General features: G+C 41.3%; 2 protein-coding genes across 3 annotated transcripts; one reads left to right on the forward strand and one right to left on the reverse strand.

Annotated features, from left to right (window-relative positions):
- Positions 1-239: 239 nt before the first annotated feature.
- On the reverse strand, positions 240-6688 carry LOC112554262. 2 transcript variants are annotated; one of them, XM_025221968.1, is made up of 10 exons: positions 6496-6688; positions 4833-6196; positions 4207-4266; positions 3878-3930; positions 3454-3598; positions 2584-3213; positions 2094-2205; positions 1665-1909; positions 1098-1207; positions 240-868 (listed from the first exon to the last, which is right to left on the reverse strand). In XM_025221968.1, the coding sequence occupies exons 2-10, from the start codon at positions 6009-6011 to the stop codon at positions 763-765; spliced, it is 2640 nt and encodes an 879-aa protein (XP_025077753.1). In that variant the 5' UTR covers positions 6012-6196; positions 6496-6688; the 3' UTR covers positions 240-762. The 2 variants fall into 2 exon arrangements, with proteins under 2 accessions (XP_025077753.1, XP_025077754.1); XM_025221969.1 differs by having other exon boundaries at positions 6492-6688.
- A 138-nt stretch (positions 6689-6826) lies between these two features.
- LOC112554264 (elongation factor Tu-like) lies at positions 6827-17509 on the forward strand. Its single transcript, XM_025221971.1, is given in 4 exon segments — positions 6827-7608; positions 7611-7978; positions 8273-8619; positions 17077-17509. Coding segments are annotated over 3 exon segments (1425 nt in total). The 5' UTR covers positions 6827-6848; the 3' UTR covers positions 8570-8619; positions 17077-17509.
- Positions 17510-18821: the final 1312 nt, after the last annotated feature.

Here is an 18821-nt window from a genome sequence, read left to right on the forward strand (position 1 = left end):
ACAACAGAATACAAACTAAAATGTTTAATAAATGTGACAAAAGGGAAATGCAAAGAAGGAAAATAATAGCACTTTTAAATCCTGTAACCGTCTGCTTTATCATCACAATTTTACAAGATTGCAAAATAAGGGTCTGTGTATGCTGGATCCCATGAGCCAGACTTCCTGTAAATGTCTTAACCTGGCTTTCTTGGAAGGAATTGTAAAAAATTACATAAACATAAGTTCTTCAAAGTATTTTGAAAGTATTTTTTAACTGTACACGATGCAAAACAAAATGCAAATAAAAAGTTCAGAAACACTTGATTATCATGAAAGTGTGTGTTTAGATCAACGACTTAGAAATAGTTAGGGGATAGAATGAAACAGTGTTTAAAAGAATTAATGGGTAAAACAAGACAGTAGTCAGAAGTAGTCATCAATAAAACTGAAGTATCCACATACAAATGAAATTCTAAACTTCTGAATTCCTATTAGGAAATTAAATACAAAACAAAAACAAGTCCAGTCTGTAACAAACCAACATCACAATCCTACAAATAAGAAAGTTATCTGCACATCAGTTGAAATACTGTGCAATCTAAATATTTCAATGAAACTAAAAATTTTAAAAATTACAATGCAATATCAGGAATATAGCTACAAATTTACAAGATGAAATACATATAAAGAAGGAATTCCTTTAAAGTAGACAAAAACAACAAAAAGCTGAATTACAGCTGTAATAATGCAAGTCTTTAGTATTTTCTGTCAGCTCAATGCTTAATTGTGACGAAGCTTTGTTTTCTTTTTGGACTGCATATCTTGAACTTTCTGAGAATGTTTAGATGTTGTTTTGGACATTCCACGATGTTTCTGTTTGTCAAATCTGCAAAAAAAAAAAATTAAATAAAAAAAAATAAAAAAAAAAGAAAACAAAATTACTCATATCTGAAATAAAATGAACTGCTATCTAGTTTTTCAAAGGTGAGCAAGCCTTTTTCTGCTGAAACAAGTGCGAAACACTTTTTGAAGAATTTCTAAATTTTTTTTTTTTATACTGATCTTAAAAGCAATCAGCATATGATGGAATGGTGTAGACAGTGACAAGTCCTCACCTGCTCATTGTTATCTTGTCACGGCAGCCCTGGCCTCCTTCCCAGTGTGGAGTGTGCACTTTAGTCAGGTTCAAATCACACCCTTTACAAGGTCTGTCAGCAGAATACACCTGAAGACAGAGCGTCCATCAGTAAAAACCATAGGTGATCCACGATTAGGTCATCCCCATAATGAAAGGATATGGGTCGAATGAAAATTATTATGAATTCCTGATGTACCATTGTTGCGGCCTTATGCTCCTGGAGCAAAGACTAAACTAAACCTGATTTACCATAATAATAAATGCAGAAATTAACATGAAGACAAAATGAACAATGACATGCATCATCAAAGATGGACATATACATCAATAAGGGATACTGTGAAAGAAATGTAAAAAAAATAATCAAATATAAAAATGTAGTTGGAACCATAATTCTTGCTGCAAAAAAGATGTGCAAGTAAATACTGAAAATAAATGGCTGTATGTCACTGAAAAAGAGAGAAGCAACCTGGAAACAAATTATCAAAAGCCTCATGCCAACTGGATAGTGCAGGGGCTGAATAGTGGAAACAGGAAAGCTTACCTGTTCTTTGCAGCAAAACCCGCAAATCATGCGGTTGGCAAGTTTCATTTCATGATCTTCATTTGCATCATGGCACGCATCACAAGGGTAAGCTTTGCCACAGCAAGGAAACCGCAGCCAGCGATAGCTCTTCTTGTAATGCTTGCATGTACCAAAACTTGGCAAAGGTTTGCCTTCCTGAATAGCAGGATCTTTGGGCAGGCGCCGCTGGCGTGGTACCACCACCTTTAGCATGTTCTTCAGATCTGTCCAATAAAAGCAACACAGAAGCACACCTGTTTATCTTGAGCATTTTAATGCATGCACATGACTGTCCATAAAAGGTTAGAGACAAAACCAGAGGGACACATATAATTATCAACTCTTCTATATTAATATATATATCAATGAGACTAAACAGTTCTTTGCAATTATAAGTAGTGAACAAACCTTGTGTAGCACTCGGCTCCAGCTGTGTGAAGCGAACACCATCTGCAGCAATCTTCATCTTCTGATGACAGACTCTACACCAACTATTTTGTATCTGACCTGGATGCAAAGCCTGTTGACAAATATAAGAGTTAATATTTACCTTTCTTGTTTTCCACCACAGGACAGTTTTGGACCTTTCTGAGTACCCTTGCATAAGTGCAGATACAAACATGAATGTGGTCACTCCCACATACCTAAATGCTGTTGCTTTGGCATCATATCATAAAATTTTATACTGTTTTTCTGGCAATTGAAATCTTTATAACAGTAACAGCTCCCTACACTACCTTATCACCAAGACTAAATGGTATATGCTTTTATAGAAGCCATAATGCCTATATGGGCATTAATCAAATATTTATCCCCTTCCAATTTCCTAGACAGGAAGATTCTACTGACTCTTCTTCAAGAATGCACACTTCCCAACATTATCTTAATAGACACTCACGCCTAATTTTGTTTCCTTGCTGCACTGAAGGCAGTTGGCCACAATGCTACAGTTCTGGAGAATGACATCAAAAGGCAAGCAGCCTTCGAGATCAAGGTAGCCAATGACAGCAGAGAAATGATGAACAAGAGCAGGTCTGAATGTGGCAAGCTGTTTCTCTGCACACCGACCACATTGCACCAGGTTGGTTCGCCCACCAGATGTAAGAAACTCGGATGTTCCTTTGCAACGTTCACACTGAATGGCCAGGAAAATCTTCTCAATATAGAAGGTGCCTACACTTTCCTTCATCTGCAGATTTTTTAGTGCTATTTCTGTTCCCTTGCGAATGGGCTCTGCTAGCATTGCTCTCAACTTATCCTGCCTGGCTGTTCTGTTTCCATTACTGTCCTGTCTGGTCTGTTCAGTCCCACTAGGCTGCTCGTTATCATCCGAGTATTCATCATCTTCTGAGCCTGAATTACTGGTATCTTCTTCATTCTCTTGGCTACTGTCCTCTGAGTTATCCTCATCTGAGCTTTCATCATCTGATATCTCATCCTCATTAGCATTAGCTTGGTACTGTTTCTGCAGCTCTTTAGCCGAAATGAACTGAAAACCTGCAGCCTCTGCGGTCAATTCTCGCTTCAACTGAAATTAAAATTTGACATCATGTGTGTACAATTATTAGCAAATTTAACAGTTCTGTCTGTTACTCAAATTGTCCATGCAATATTCATTTACAATGCTTTATTTCAGTTATCTATGGCTATCAAACAGCATCCACACAAAAAAAAACCAAAAGCAACAATTAAAAAAATTCTTTTCATTTCAATTCTATGCAAGAACCTGCACTCAAATACAAGAATAAAAAGCAGAAAAATCTCTTACCTGTCGCAATCCATCAGTGACCACATCCTCAATTGATCTATCAAGCCAACGAATGAAAGGGCGAAATACCAATTCCACTTGACCTTTATCTTCCAATTCCTTCTTTTTTTCTTCCAGCCATTCTAAGATGGACACCTCTAAATATCTATTTCATCAAGAAAAACGATAGGTTTACATCCATCAAAGTTTGTGCTTCAGCAAAGAGATTTGTATACATAATAACCATGTTTTTAATGGCATACAAAAACAATAATCATTAAAATTTTATTTTCCCAATACCTGAAAAATAGCATTTATTTGGTATGATTTTACTCAGTCTGCAATTTGTTTTACTGATAAAAGACAAATTCTGTATTTCTGAGACCAATCACACATTCCATTGCTATTATTCTAATACTGATATACTGAAACAGAAATCACCAACCTTCTGACTGTTTCTGGCAAGTCCTGTTTTGAAGGGACTGTGATGGCCAACATCTGTAAGCAAATATAACATTTTAAAGTTGTTTGAGGTTATAGTTTAAGTTGCAGTAAACAACAAATAAAAGAGTGCATGTTATATTAAGAAAACCAACATATCAAGTTTGTTTTCATACACATAGGTATAATTTTAGCACTATTTTGCTTGCTAGGTATAAATTGTGTATGGCGGAGGTTGGGGGAATGATTCATGTTAAAAAATTCTTAGTCGTTCAAAAAATACCATTAAAAATGCAGAACCAGCATCTTAACCTATTTGCAATCACTGCTCACCTCCAATGGATAGTCATTAGGGATGTACAACTGCAGGTCATAGTTTTTGACATCAAATGGCTGAAAGTGAAAGGCAATAATCTCATTAAGCATCATAACAATCTCTGACAAATACAAAATTGATATTCAATTGCAAGCTACCTCCCCTGTCTTGAAGTGTGATTACAGCATTAACTTTCCCATCTGTCTTTATCAAAATCTCTTATTCTTGAAGTAAAACAAAAAAGAAAACTGTTAAAATCTGTAAAGATTAAGGCAGAATTATTATTGATTACCTAATGGAGGGATGAGGCTTAAAAAGGAAACCTCACCACCTCTTCCCTCTTACTGTACAGTCAAACGCTAAACTTTCTCCCTTTTACCAATCTGTCAGAATAATAACACTATTAAACTGATAGAAGACTCCCAATTGCAAATATTTCTCTCATAATCACATATCAAAATGTAATGATCATCAGTTACAGTCATGACACCAGACTTTAATGATGATGATGTATATTACTTATTCCTATGGAGATAAAACTTTTACAAGGTACCCAGGGGTCATATGAATATTTTCTAGACTGCATAAGACAGTCCTTACTTCCAATCTTTTTTAACAAAGTATGTTGCTATTTCATGCTCACCCAATCTGGATCGGTTGGTGTGAAGGTAACCACACATTTAAATGAGTCCTGTGTATCCCTCTCTACTTTCAACTTGTTCTTCGGAAATCTTTTTACAAGTTGCTCAATCTCTGTCCTCCTAAGTCGAGAAGCCTCTGTGTCATCCAAATTACTTCGTTGCCAACGACGCACACCCTGAGGGATATATGGAACCCTAGGATTCTGAGACTGTGCATTCTGCTTTGTGCTTTTTGCTGGAGAGCTGTCATTTCTTGACTCTTTCTCTTCACCTTCCCTATACTTCAGCTGAGGGGATTCTCTTTCATAATCATCATCTTTATCTTCAGCTGAGCTAGGGACCTGATCTTCCTGGTGTAGGAACTTGCACCTTTTCCCTCGCCAACATCTTCCACTTGGAAAGAAAGGACATACTTTTCTCACAAAGAAATCTTTTTTCAAATTCTTTATTTCTTCCCCATCATTCTGATCAGCTGATTTGTGTTCATGCTCAAAGCTACCCACAGAGGCAGCAGAAGAGTTACTCTGGAATCTTCGATCCCTGGTCACATTTGGACTAATTCTTTTATAGTCATTCTGTGACTCTTTCATCCAACCTCTATGGCTGGCATTTTTGTCTGTAATGTATGAAGATTCAGGATTCCTGTGACCTGACCATGAGGATCTTTGTTGAAATCTAGGTGCCAGTCTTTGTTGACCCAGGATATGGGTAAACTGGCATCCATCTCCATATCGACAGGTACCAAACTGAGAAAAGTAATGGCAACGCTTTGATGATTTGAGTTCATTTTTTACACTCTGGCTTTGCTCTCCATTGTGTAAAATCTTTTTAGGCTGTTGAGCTGTTGGCAGCTGGGGATTTAGGATGTCTGAAGGAGTAGAGCGGGTGGTACAACCATTTTCATTTGAACAATCAAATACTTTTTCTAAATCTGGATATTCAGCACTTCTCACTGTGCCCTCATTTTGTTTCTTAACTGATGATGTATTTGTATTAAAAAGAGGTGCTTGTGATGTTGCTGAAGGAAGGGAGACGTTTATTGAGCCTTCATTCTGATTATCTGGCCTTTTGACAAAGGTATCAGAAGAGTTTAAAAATGGCTCTGGGTGTTTATACCGACACTTGTTACCAAATCTGCATCCTTGAGGTGATATGAAAAATTTGCAAAAAGGTAAGGACATCGGTTTAGGAGGTACTCCCTCTCTTTTGGTGTCTTCTGTTTCAAACACCCTGTCGGCTAAAGTATCAGAACACTGGACCAGTTCAAGTGACAGCTTTTTAAATGGGCAGTGGATATACAAGTCTTCCAAAAGAATGGCTTTAGTAGACTTCAGACTGAGTGAACTGTCTATATGAATGTTTGAACCTGAAACAAGTTCCATAAATGAAGATACTTTTATGACCAAAATATGTTTGGTACCATTTGCAAGTAGTGAGGAAGGGTAATATTACGGTCTGAGAAAGAATGTGACACTATTAAATAACCTTCTTTCAATACTAAAACAGAATTGAAAATAGGTGCTTAATTCTAAAGCGAGAAATGTCATTCGAGGGTCGCGCATTTTACTGATAAAATATTTGATAACAATAAAATAGTCTACATCGTTAATCAGCATTTTAAGATGACTATAATGTTAAAAAATATAAATTTGAATTCTTACGTACGATACTGTCTCAGCAGTTCCTGATGCTGAAGGAATGCCTACCAAAATAAAACCAATCAAGGACGCTATTTAGCTTCCCCTGTGGAAGGACCGCTCAAATTTTGCTGAATAATTTGCAGGTTATATACGTTTATCGAAAGCTTAGGTATTGCACAACACGACGTAATACCCGGAAATAGCACAACCTTTGTACTATCTACTGATCGGCACATAATAACAAAAAAGAGATTTAAAAGTTTTAGCTATATTATTAAATGATATTATACATTAAATTATGGTAGATTTATTTATAACTTTAAAAATTATAAAGTATACATACATTTTATTTTTCTATTACGGCACTTAATAATCAAGATGGTGGTGCAAGGATCGTATTTTCTCCTCTGTCGATTATCAAGGTCGGTTTTACGTAAGTCCGATTCCTGGTTCCACCCATGGAGTTTAAAATATTCACGGGCCCACTTATTGTCAATGATCAGGAATCTTTCAACAGCAACTGTTGAGCCTTCGGATCAAAAGAAGCATTGTAATGTTGGGACTATCGGTCATGTGGATCACGGAAAGACAACTTTGACAGCAGCAATCACAAAGGTACTTGCTGATGCCGATGCTGAAAAAACAAAATTTATCAAATATGAAGACATAGATCGAACACCCGAAGAAAAGAAACGCGGAATCACTATCAACTCCACCCACGTGGAATACGAGACGGTAAATAGGCACTATGCTCATACAGATTGTCCTGGTCATATAGATTATGTCAAAAATATGATCACTGGAACTTCTCAAATGGATGGTGCTATTCTAGTGATAGCCGCAACAGACGGCACAATGCCACAGACCAGGGAGCACTTGTTACTTGCCAGACAAATTGGTGTTCAGAATATAGTGGTGTACATTAATAAAGCTGATCTTGTGGATAGAGAGATGCTTGAACTTGTAGAACTTGAAGCGAGAGAGCTTCTAGATGAATATGGATTTGACGGCATCAACTCTGCGGTAGTGGCAGGCTCAGCCTTGTTGGCAATGAAAGGTGAACAGGACGAAATAGGAAAAAATTCAATTTTAAAATTGCTAGAGGCTCTTGATCAGACAGTTCCCACTCCAACTCGTGATTTTCAGGACCTTTTCTTATGCCAGTGGAGACTGCTGTGTCAGTACCAGGTCGTGGAACTGTTGCTATTGGAACCATCATTCAAGGTGTTCTGAAAAAGGGACAAGATATTGATCTTTTGGGATTTGGGAATTTCCTCAAGACAGCTGCTTCAGACATTCAAGTTTTCCGCAAATCTGTGCCAAAATGTGTCGCAGGAGACAATGTTGGTACTCTTCTCAGAGGCATCAAGGCAGATTTTGTGCTGCGAGGCATGTATCTTGCAGAGCCAGGATCAGTGCAGCAGTATGACACCTTTGAAGCACAGGTTTACGTTTTAACAAAGGGAGAAGGAGGGCGTTCAAAACCAATTTTGGATAAATACATTCAGGTTATTTTTTTTTTTAAATCTCTTTAAAGCAATTATTGTTAAAAACATTATTTAAGAAGATGTTATCTGAAGTAAATATTCATGCTCAAGAATAATTAGGCATAGATTTTAAAACATTTTTAGTCATTCTGATGTCTTGTTAAAATGGGAAATTTTCAAAATTTTATATTTCCAGTCACAAAAGATAAATTTCAATCTTTTGCATGTTACATATAAAACCAAATTAATAAAACAGTGACTTTTCGACTATGTGCATCATTCTGATGCTAATTTTCTCATTTTTGCCCCACCCAGGTGATGTACAGCAAGACATGGGATATTGCTAGTTGCATCAAGTTGCCTGACAGCATGCCCATGTTGATGCCCGGAGATGTAGCCACAGTGCAAGTGATATTGCGGAAGGCAATGGTTATTAAAGAGGGTCAGCGTTTCACCATTCGTGAAAATAATTTGACATCTGTTACAGGCCTGGTTACAAAGACTCTTCCTTCTTCTGATATTAAGCTTCCAGGATTCAACTGGGAACGGCCACGTAGTCATAAAATAGAAGGCAACGCATGGCTAACAATGAAGAATCGTGCCAAAAAATGAAGACAGATAAATACTTTCAAAATGCACAGTAAAAAATTTGTTTAAATCAGTTCTTATAAGGTGACCAGACGTTTCGGGAGCGAAAGCGGGACAAGTGCCGATGATGGTGTCGTCACCGTCTGTCACGGACCAGTCCGTGCCTCCTTAGTTTTGTTTTTTTTCCCATGATCCCGCCTTAGTTTGGTGGAAGGGATGGAGGTTGTCACTGTGAATGTCCTAATGTTAGTGGAAATTGTGGGCCTCGTGATTTTTGGATACCCCATGAGTTTCGGACCTCACGTGCGAAGCGTAGAGCTCACCCGTGTCGATGGTGACAGAGGTGTATATATAGAGGAGGGTAGAAAGGCTCGGGAGGAGGGGAGACACTTGTTTTTGGATTAACACAGAGAGTGTGTCCGTGAAGAAGCTGTTTGGAGGTGCGAGCGAGGTGTGTCGTGTACCGGAGACATTGTAGAGTCTCCAAGTTTCTGCTGTGTGCGGAGAGTGACTCTTCTGCTGTGTGCGGGGGAGTGCGGCGCCGGGCTCGGAACGGCTAGAGGTTTTGTCAGCCGGAGTCGACGTCGACGACGACAACACCAGTAACAGGAATGATGGTGCCTGAGGAGAGGAACCCCCCCCCATCTTCCGGAACAGCTTGAGGGCGTTTCGACGACAGAAGCGCCGACAGGAGGCCTGTCTTCAGCAACTCCACTGCTGTGTGCGGGGAGTGAGAGAGTGTCTTCTGCAACTCCTCTGCTGTGTGCGGGGAGTGAGAGAGTGTCTTCTGCAACTCCACTGCTGTGTGTGTGGGAACGACTAGCTCGACGTGAGAAAGTCAAGAGAGACTTGACGAGTGTGAGCAGGTGCCCAGAGACTGAGTACCTTCGGCACCCAGGTGGAAGGGACAATGTGACGTTCATGCCGTTTAAAGGATGATCAGGGTAAGAGCTGTTTGAACTGTTAATAAGTAACTGAGACCCTTCGAGAAGCGAACTGAAAGACTCAGACATTAGTATTAAGTAGCGGTGCATGTGCACCTTAGACTGTGAAGTGCACCCTTAGAGATTAAGGTGCTTGCTGAGCGTTGATTTAAACTGTTCTGGTTGAAAGTTGTATGCATTGTTATGTATTGTGAAGTTTTGGTGTGTATTAACAAACGGACGTCCCAACCTGGAAGTGATCTCGTGTTTTTTCATTTAAAAAGAATGCGCAATGCACGAATGCCGGTATGTGACGTTTGGTGAGAATGCGCCATGTCAGATTACCGACGTCAGGTCGTGACATTTGGTGACCCCGACGTGATCACTTCAGGGAGGGATAGTCTCTTGGTATACACGTTGCTTAGAAGTCGTATACACGTTTATTAGAAGTCTGTATACACGTTGATGAGAATTTGTATGTATGCATGTGTTTAGAAGTTTGTACACACGTTGCTTAGAAGTTGTATGCTCGTTTATTAGAAGTTGGTATCAGCAGGTTGTGTACACGGTTGGCAGTCAGCCAAATTTATGAATTTTGAAGTTTTCGACTCTGTGTTCATCCCGTCTCCGATTACACGGGTCTGCCGGCTTGTATAGTTCAGTCGACAGAGAGGGCCTTAGGTCTAGTCTTGCTGTTGTGTGTGTCTATCTTTCCCACCTCTAGGAACTTTGCTTTAGAATCTTTTTTATGTTTTATGTATTGGTTTGGGACGCTCCTGTGTAAGTGTGAGTGAAAGTGTGTATTGCGTTTTCCACGTGCTAGGGTAGCCTAGGCTGTGTGCAGAATTGCTTTGTTTTTTTTTTATATTTTCCCGTCTCCAGCTCTACGGGTCTGGGGGTGTGTACAGTTCGTCCCCCAGTAAGGGTCTAGTTTCTGTGTCTTGCCTTTGTTTTTGTTTTTTTTTGTTGTTTTTTTTTTTTTTTTTTTTTTTTTTTTTTTGTGTCTTTCACGCTCTTTTCCGCCATCTGTCTTTTCTCTACTGCTTTCTTTTCTTTTCTTCTCTGTAGGTATCTTTTCTTGGTTTGTGTTTTAAGAAAAAGAAATCAGGCCTTAGTCTTAGTATTTCTGGAGTGTTTGAAAAGCATTTTTCCTTTCATGATATTTTGTTTAAGTGAAGTATAATTAATTTTAAACGTATGTGTTTGAAGGATAGTGTTATCCCTCGTAAATTTTGATTTTCTTTTCTTGTCACGTAAATTTGATTTTGTTAACTTGCTCTGACTTGTGGCAGGGTATAGCTGTGTAGTTGGGAATTTTGATTTTCTTTTCTTGTACGGCATTTGATTTTTTTTTTAAAGTAATCATGGATATTGAGGCCTTTAAAGCGCAAGGGGAGAGCATAGGTTTAACGGGTGAGGCGCTCACTAAGTATTTAATTCAGCGAATAGAGAAATATGAGAAGGCAGAAAGGGAAGAGAGACTTGAAAGGGAGAGAAATGAAAGGGAAGAAAGACGAGCGAAAGAACAGGCAGAAAGGGAGGAGAGGTTGGAAAAAGAAAAGATTCAGAGAGAGAAAGAACAGGCAGAAAGGGAGGAGAGTTGGCGAAAGAACAGGCAGAAAGGGAGGAGAGATTGGAAAAAGAAAAGATTCAGCGAGAAAGAGAGAAAGAACAGGCAGAACGGGAGGAGCGCGAGCGAGAAAGAGAGGGAATTTGAACTAGCTAGACTTAGGTTAGGAATGGTCAACCTAATGGCGAGGCACAAGTAAGAGAAGTAACCCCTAAAGGATTTATTCCGAAATTACCTCTCTTTAAGGAAGACCTAGATGACATAGATTCTTTTCTTTTCCGTTTCGAGGCCCATGCAGAAGCCCTCCGATGGCCCAGACATTTGTGGCCATTACATTTGTCCGCTACAATTCAGGGGGAAGCTCTCAAGTTATATCACGCACTCTGTGCGCAGGGACAAGTGGCGTATGAAGAGTTAAGAAAGCAATTATTGTTGAAATTCCAGTGTACGGAAGACGGATTCCGAGAAAAACTGAGGTCAGTGAGACCAGCTGAGGGAGAGTCTATGCCCGCTTTTCTGACTAGAGTAACCAGTTTACTGGATAGATGGTTAACGTTGGCAGGGATAGACAAGTCATTCGAAAGCCTGCGAGACCTCGTCTTAAGAGAACAGATAATGCAGAGCATTTCTAAAGATATGGCAGTATTTCTAAAGGAAAGGGACCCTAAATCGGCAGCAGAAATGATAGAGTCGGCTGAGAAGTATCGGAAGGCCCATCCTGGTAAGAACATAGCGCGCCGACAGGAAACAACCATGTTTGCGAATGCAAGCTGCACAACCCCAAGGACTGCTAGACCGCAAGGGACAACTAATAGACCAACCCCTCGTAGTACCTACTCTCCTAGGACTCCACCAGTCGACAATAGAAATAGATCATCGACTAACTCGCCACCAGTAAACCGGCGGCCGTGGAGAGAACTAAAACGAACTGTATCGCCAAATCAGTCCAAGCCTGATGAACAAAAACGAACAGTACCTCCAAACCACTCCAAGCCTGATTCTGTCAAACCAAGTACCAGACTTCAATGTTTTACATGCCGAGGTTATGGACACACAGCACGCTTCTGTGCCAATAATAGACAACGAGCTCAACCCGCGTCGGTGTGTGATGCAAACCAGGAAGTGGCAAACGTCGCAGTCTTGTGTTCTACCACCACGCAAGAGGCGGGGTCATTGCCTCTTTACCCCGGGCTAGTAAAAGGAAAAGCAGTGCAGGTTCTGAGGGATACTGGAGCGACTACAGCTGGCATTCGAGCGAGCTTAGTGGCACCTTCAGAATATCTGGGGAAAAGCCAAACGTGTCTTACCTTCGGAGGACGTAAGGAAGTATTTCCTCTAGCACGAGTGCAGGTGGACACGCCTTTCTTCACTGGACCTCTTACCTGTTGTGTAATCAAGAACCCAGTAACTGATGTCATAATAGGCAACGTTCCCGGCGTGCAGGAGGTAACGTTCACAGCCGAATACCAACCTGTATCAATAAGCGCTGCAGTAGTTACAAGAGCACAAGCCAGGGAAGCGAACCAAACACCCACACTCTTGAGGCCAGCCTTACCAGCAATAGGCATTTCTAAATCGGAGTTAATCCAAAAGCAGAGGGAAGATCGCACCCTAACGTCTTACTTTACGAAAACCGACTGGTTAAACAGCTCCTTCAAAGTGGAGAAGGGTATCCTTTACAGACATTTTCGACGGCCACAGCAATCAGATGTCACTCAAATAGTTGTGCCACAGGTTCTAAGATCCACTGTCTTGGAATATGCCCATGACAGCCCATTCGCCGGACACCAAGGCGTGAGAAATACTCTCGAAAGAGTCTTCAGCCACTTTTGGTGGCCTGGCATACGGAGGGACGTACGCCAGTATTGCCAAACTTGTGACATATGCCAAAAAAAACGTCAGCTAAGGGACGCAATCGTGTAGTTCCCCTCGTCAAGGTACCCATAATAGAAGAGCCATTCCAGAGGATCGCCATTGATTTAGTAGGACCCATACACCCACCTTCCGCAGAAGGACATACGCATATCCTCACAGTCATCGATATCGCTACACGATATCCGGAAGCCATACCCTTAAAAAAGATTGACACTCAAACTATTGGCGAAGCGTTGATGACGATTTGGAGCAGAGTGGGATTCCCTAAAGAGATTTTATCCGATCGAGGATCTCAGTTCACATCAGACCTTATGCGAGACTTGCTGCAAACGCTTTCCATCAAGGCACTACGTACCTCACCATATCATGCACAGACCAACGGGTGCGTAGAACGGTTTCATGGCACCATCAAACCTATGCTACGTAAAGTCACCGCAGCACATCCAAGAGAATGGCATCGATACCTTCCCGCCCTCCTTTTTGTTTGTCGTGGAACCATACACGAAAGCGTTAAATTCTCACCGTTCGAACTACTGTACGGACGAAGACCTAGAGGACCAATGGACTTACTTGCTTCCCTTTGGGAGGATGATCAAACACCCGGAGAAGAAAAAACGGTATTTCAATACATCCTTGACTTGAAGAACACTTTGAGAGAATCATTGCAACTAGCGGCCGAAAACTCCGACAAGGCATCTACTCGGAGTAAACGCTACTATGATCAGAAAGCGAAAGAACGAAGATTGGAGACAGGCGACGAAGTTTTAATATTACTACCTACTAAGGCCAACAAACTGTTGATGAAATGGAAGGGTCCCTATAGCATCACGCAGGTCTTACATCCTGACTACCGTTTGCGAATCAAAGGTCAAGATAAAATCTTCCACATTAATATGTTGAAGAAATACTACAGAAGGGAAAACATCAGTACCGCAGTATCCGTCACTCCACTCCTCGAAGCGGGATTTCCTCCCCAGGAAGAAACTACCGGAGGCGAATGTATCAGTTTTGCAGATATTCTCTCGCCTGAAATGACTCCTCAAAGTCAAACTCAAATTCCGGTTGTGCAATCGGAATCATATCTGCTCCCTCAGGCACCTAGCTGTTGCAATCTTGCAATAATTCCATCCTCAACAGCAGATGACAAGGTGTCCTTACCCACTCTGTCAATGGACACTGTGGAGGACTTGACTTCAGTAAAAATAGACGAAATGCTTCCTCCGCAACGAAAAACACAACTTATGGGTCTTTTCCAACGTTTTCAGCAGGTCCTCACGTCAGAACCTGACATTTTAACGGACCTGTAGAACATGTCATTGAGCTCACTGCAGACGTCATTGTACGGCAAAAACCATACCCACTCCCGTTTGCTATGCAACGACAAATTGAGAAGGAAGTCAGTACAATGCTGAAAATGGGGGTAATAGAACCCTCCACTTCCCCTTTTTCATCACCAGTGCTATTAGTCACTAAGAAAGACGGTTCCATCCGATTCTGCATCGACTATCGAGCACTCAATAAAATAACCAAGTTTGACGCGGAACCTATACCGGACCCAGAAGCGGTCATTAACCAGTTAGCAGATGCCAAGTACTTTACCAAAATAGATCTTGCAAAAGGATACTGGCAAATTCCAGTACGAAAGGAGGACCGTCACAAAACAGCTTTCCAGACCCCGCTCGGCTTATTTCAATGGACAAGAATGCCCTTCGGGTTAGTTACGGCTCCAGCCACGTTCGCCAGAGCAATGAGGTCCCTCAAATTGGAGCAATGCTCAACGTACCATTATTTTGATGACCTCCTAGTTGGTAGCAATGATTGGGAGAATCACCTTGAGCATGTAAAGCAGGTGCTCAATATTTTGCAAAGTTACCAATTAACTGCCCGGCCCTCTAAATTACAAGCGGGCTTTCGCGAACTTGAATACTTGGGACACCGGATAGGGCGTGGGCAACTGAAACCAGAACCTTCCCTAGTAACCAAAATCCTAGACTTACAAACGCCCAGCACGAAACGGCAGGTACGATCACTATTGGGGTTGATTGGATATTACCGCCGTTACATCCTGAATATGCCGACCTTGTATCACCCATTAGCGACCTTATTAAAGGTACCCATCCACGGACCATTTCTTGGACGGTACAGTGTCAAGAAGCTTTGCAAAGGGTTAAGACGTACTATCCCGTTTCCCCATCTTGCAACTCCCCGATTTTAGGAAAACATTTGTATTACAAACAGACGCCAGCGGGGTTGGGTTGGGGGCCGTTCTGCTACAAAAACATGAAGATAAATTACTTCCCGTCATTTACATTAGTCGAAAGCTGTTGGATAGAGAAACTAGGTATAGTACCATAGAAAAGAGTGCCTTGCCATTGTTTGGTCGATCATAAAGTTGGCTCGATATCTTCAGGGAGCAGAATTCGTGCTCCAGACTGATCACAAGCCACTTCTGTTCCTCCGCTCAACACCATATAAAAACAGCCGAGTTATGCGTTGGGCTCTGGCCCTTCAAGAATATAGATTCACTATAGAAGCAATTAAAGGGACAGACAATAGAATAGCAGACGCTCTATCACGAGCAGAAATGGATCAACTAATACCTTGAAAACTACTGTTTTATGAAAATTGCATTGCTGTTGTGTTTTTTTTTAGAGAGTTATGGTCATGGTCAGTTTGCAACCTGTCCAGCTGATTAATTGTATTGTATTTGTCTTGAAAGAGGTATCTTATTTATCTTCATGATAAGAAATGTGAATGGATAATGATTGACTTATGTTACAATAGTCACTTAGAAAAATTGTTTGCAACAATTTTTTTATTTAGAGGAGGGAGGAATGTCACGGACCAGTCCGTGCCTCCTTAGTTTTGTTTTTTTTCCCATGATCCCGCCTTAGTTTGGTGGAAGGGGATGGAAGGTTGTCACTTGTGAATGTCCTAATGTTAGTGGAAATTGTGGGCCTCGTGATTTTTGGATACCCCATGAGTTTCGGACCTCACGTGCGAAGCGGGTAGAGCTCACCCCGTGTCGATGGTGACAGAGGGTGTATATATAGAGGAGGGTAGAAAGGCTCGGGAGGAGGGGAGACACTTGTTTTTGGATTAACACAGAGAGTGTGTCCGTGAAGAAGCTGTTTGGAGGTGCGAGCGAGGTGTGTCGTGTACCGGAGACATTGTAGAGTCTCCAAGTTTCTGCTGTGTGCGGAGAGTGACTCTTCTGCTGTGTGCGGGGGAGTGCGGCGCCGGGCTCGGAACGGCTAGAGGTTTTGTCAGCCGGAGTCGACGTCGACGACGACAACACCAGTAACAGGATGATGGTGGCCTGAGGAGAGGACCCCCCCCCCCATCTTCCGGAACAGCTTGAGGGCGTTTCGACGACAGAAGCGCCGACAGAGGCCTGTCTTCAGCAACTCCACTGCTGTGTGCGGGGAGTGAGAGAGTGTCTTCTGCAACTCCTCTGCTGTGTGCGGGGAGTGAGAGAGTGTCTTCTGCAACTCCACTGCTGTGTGTGTGGGAACGACTAGCTCGACGTGAGAAAGTCAAGAGAGACTTGACGAGTGTGAGCAGGTGCCCAGAGACTGAGTACCTTCGGCACCCAGGTGGAAGGGACAATGTGACGTTCATGCCGTTTAAAGGATGATCAGGGTAAGAGCTGTTTGAACTGTTAATAAGTAACTGAGACCCTTCGAGAAGCGAACTGAAAGACTCAGACATTAGTATTAAGTAGCGGTGCATGTGCACCCTTAGACTGTGAAGTGCACCCTTAGAGATTTAAGGTGCTTGCTGAGCGTTGATTTAAACTGTTCTGGTTGAAAGTTGTATGCATTGTTATGTATTGTGAAGTTTTGGTGTGTATTAACAAACGGACGTCCCAACCTGGAAGTGATCTCGTGTTTTTCATTTAAAAAGAATGCGCAATGCACGAATGCCGGTATGTGACGTTTGGTGAGAATGCGCCATGTCAGATTACCGACGTCAGGTCGTGACACCGTCAAAGAACGCCGTATCAGTGTACGGTATTCAGATTTTTAAAGACAACCGGGACATTTGATGGACTTCCAGAAAGCCAGAAAGCGGGACATTGGGCGTCCCGCCCGATATTCAGGCGGGACACGAGGTCAAAAGCGGGACTGTCCTGCCTAATGCGGGACGTCTGGTCACCTTAGTTCTTATGTTTTTAATATATATGTGCAGTTATTTTTAGCACAAAAAATGTGCGGACTTTCATCTGTTGAGCAGTGCAGACAGTACCAGTTCTCATAAGCTTGCATTCCTGTTTTTTGTTTATGCAATCTTTCTAGTGAGTACTATTACTAGCAAATATAGGAACATTCTGCCAAACAAATGTTAAATCTCAGCAGGGTACAAGTGTTTCAGCTTCCACTTGAAATTGTTGCTGTTGAAAGGGGCTCTGCTTCCCAGGGTCTGGCAATGGCTAGACAGTTAAAGACTTAATTACATGATGTGAACATGGGTGTTTTATAAAATAGATGGGCTTAAATGCTTCATAACCCTATTCTTGGTGTTCATGTCACATATGATGATGTCATAGGAATTGTCTAATCAAATAGTCACTTAAAATTGAGATTTCTCATTTGAGATTGACTGCATTAATTTTTTTTTTTAGAAGTAAGGGTATGTTTAGGATTTAAGTAGATTTAGGTCCAGGTTTTGGATTTGGTATAGGAAATCAATTTGCAAAGTAGACAACATGGCATCACAGTTTATATAAATATGCCCCTTGTTTTGCTATTTCTGTCATGGTGGTGGCAGCATTAAGGCTATAGTGTAGTATTTCTATCTATAAGATTTGTAACATCTGGGCTAAACTTGAGCAATTGCCTGCGCACCCATACAAAATCACTTGTTCAATATAACCAACTCTACAAAAGCAGGCTTAGTAATCTACTGTTTATTTTTAAAGATCATAAAATGAGCTCAGACCATGAACTCCAGTTTTGGCAAGTCACACATATAGCTCACATCTTCTGATCTGCCTTTTGTGGTGTGTGATGCAGTGTCCTTGAATTTATACGTCTGCTGTACTTCTCCCTCTCCACCTCTCTCTGGGCTGGCTGCTTTGTTGTGATATAGCCTTAGTTGCTGGCTCATCATAAAACACCAATTCCCCCCTCTCCACCCTCCACCAGCCAACCCATCTTTAGCCATCTGTGAAGTTGGGTACCCTATTTTGTAGAGGGTTGGGGGATGGTTAAGCAGAGAATGATCACAAAAAAAATTGGCCTGAAGAAAGTGACGCTTCTATCACCTCCCTGCCTTTGATTCTAAGGTCACTGGGCTATACCATTTTTAACTCCTGCTTTTCACTCTTTACCCCTGATATAGTGGTCTGTCTTGTTCACAACCAAGACATTCAGTTATACCTAGACTTAATATCAACACTGACCACATCTCTTGTATTCTCTTGGGATGCTCTCTTAACAAGTTTCAGTCTCGACGGCTGATGTAAAGGCTGTCATTTTCAGAGCCAAGCCAACAATTCGCCAGTTAGACACAATCCCCATGACTTCTAGAATGCTTAGATGTTAATGTCATTTTGTCAGCAAGTGTTTTCCCATCTTTATTCACAATACCTAATTCACAATACTACCGCCCAATTTCAAACTCAAATTCTCTCTAATATGCTGAAGAAAGTCTTTTTGATACAGCTCTAGGCTTACAGGAGCACCACCTGATCCCTCAGGCTCAGCTGGCATGTAGACTTTTGCGGAGCATGGAAATTAGTGGGTATTCTCAGAGTAATTTCAGACATATCTGCCCTTGACAGTGGTGATATTGCTCATCTGCAATTGACACAATTGAGCATGCTCCTTGAGCGTGATTATGCAATATAAATTACACATTATTGTTGTTGTTATTATTATTATCATCATCCTTATCTGATACATTA

Source organism: Pomacea canaliculata, linkage group LG13 (genome assembly GCF_003073045.1).
Source record: "Pomacea canaliculata isolate SZHN2017 linkage group LG13, ASM307304v1, whole genome shotgun sequence".
Taxonomy (NCBI): domain Eukaryota; kingdom Metazoa; phylum Mollusca; class Gastropoda; order Architaenioglossa; family Ampullariidae; genus Pomacea; species Pomacea canaliculata.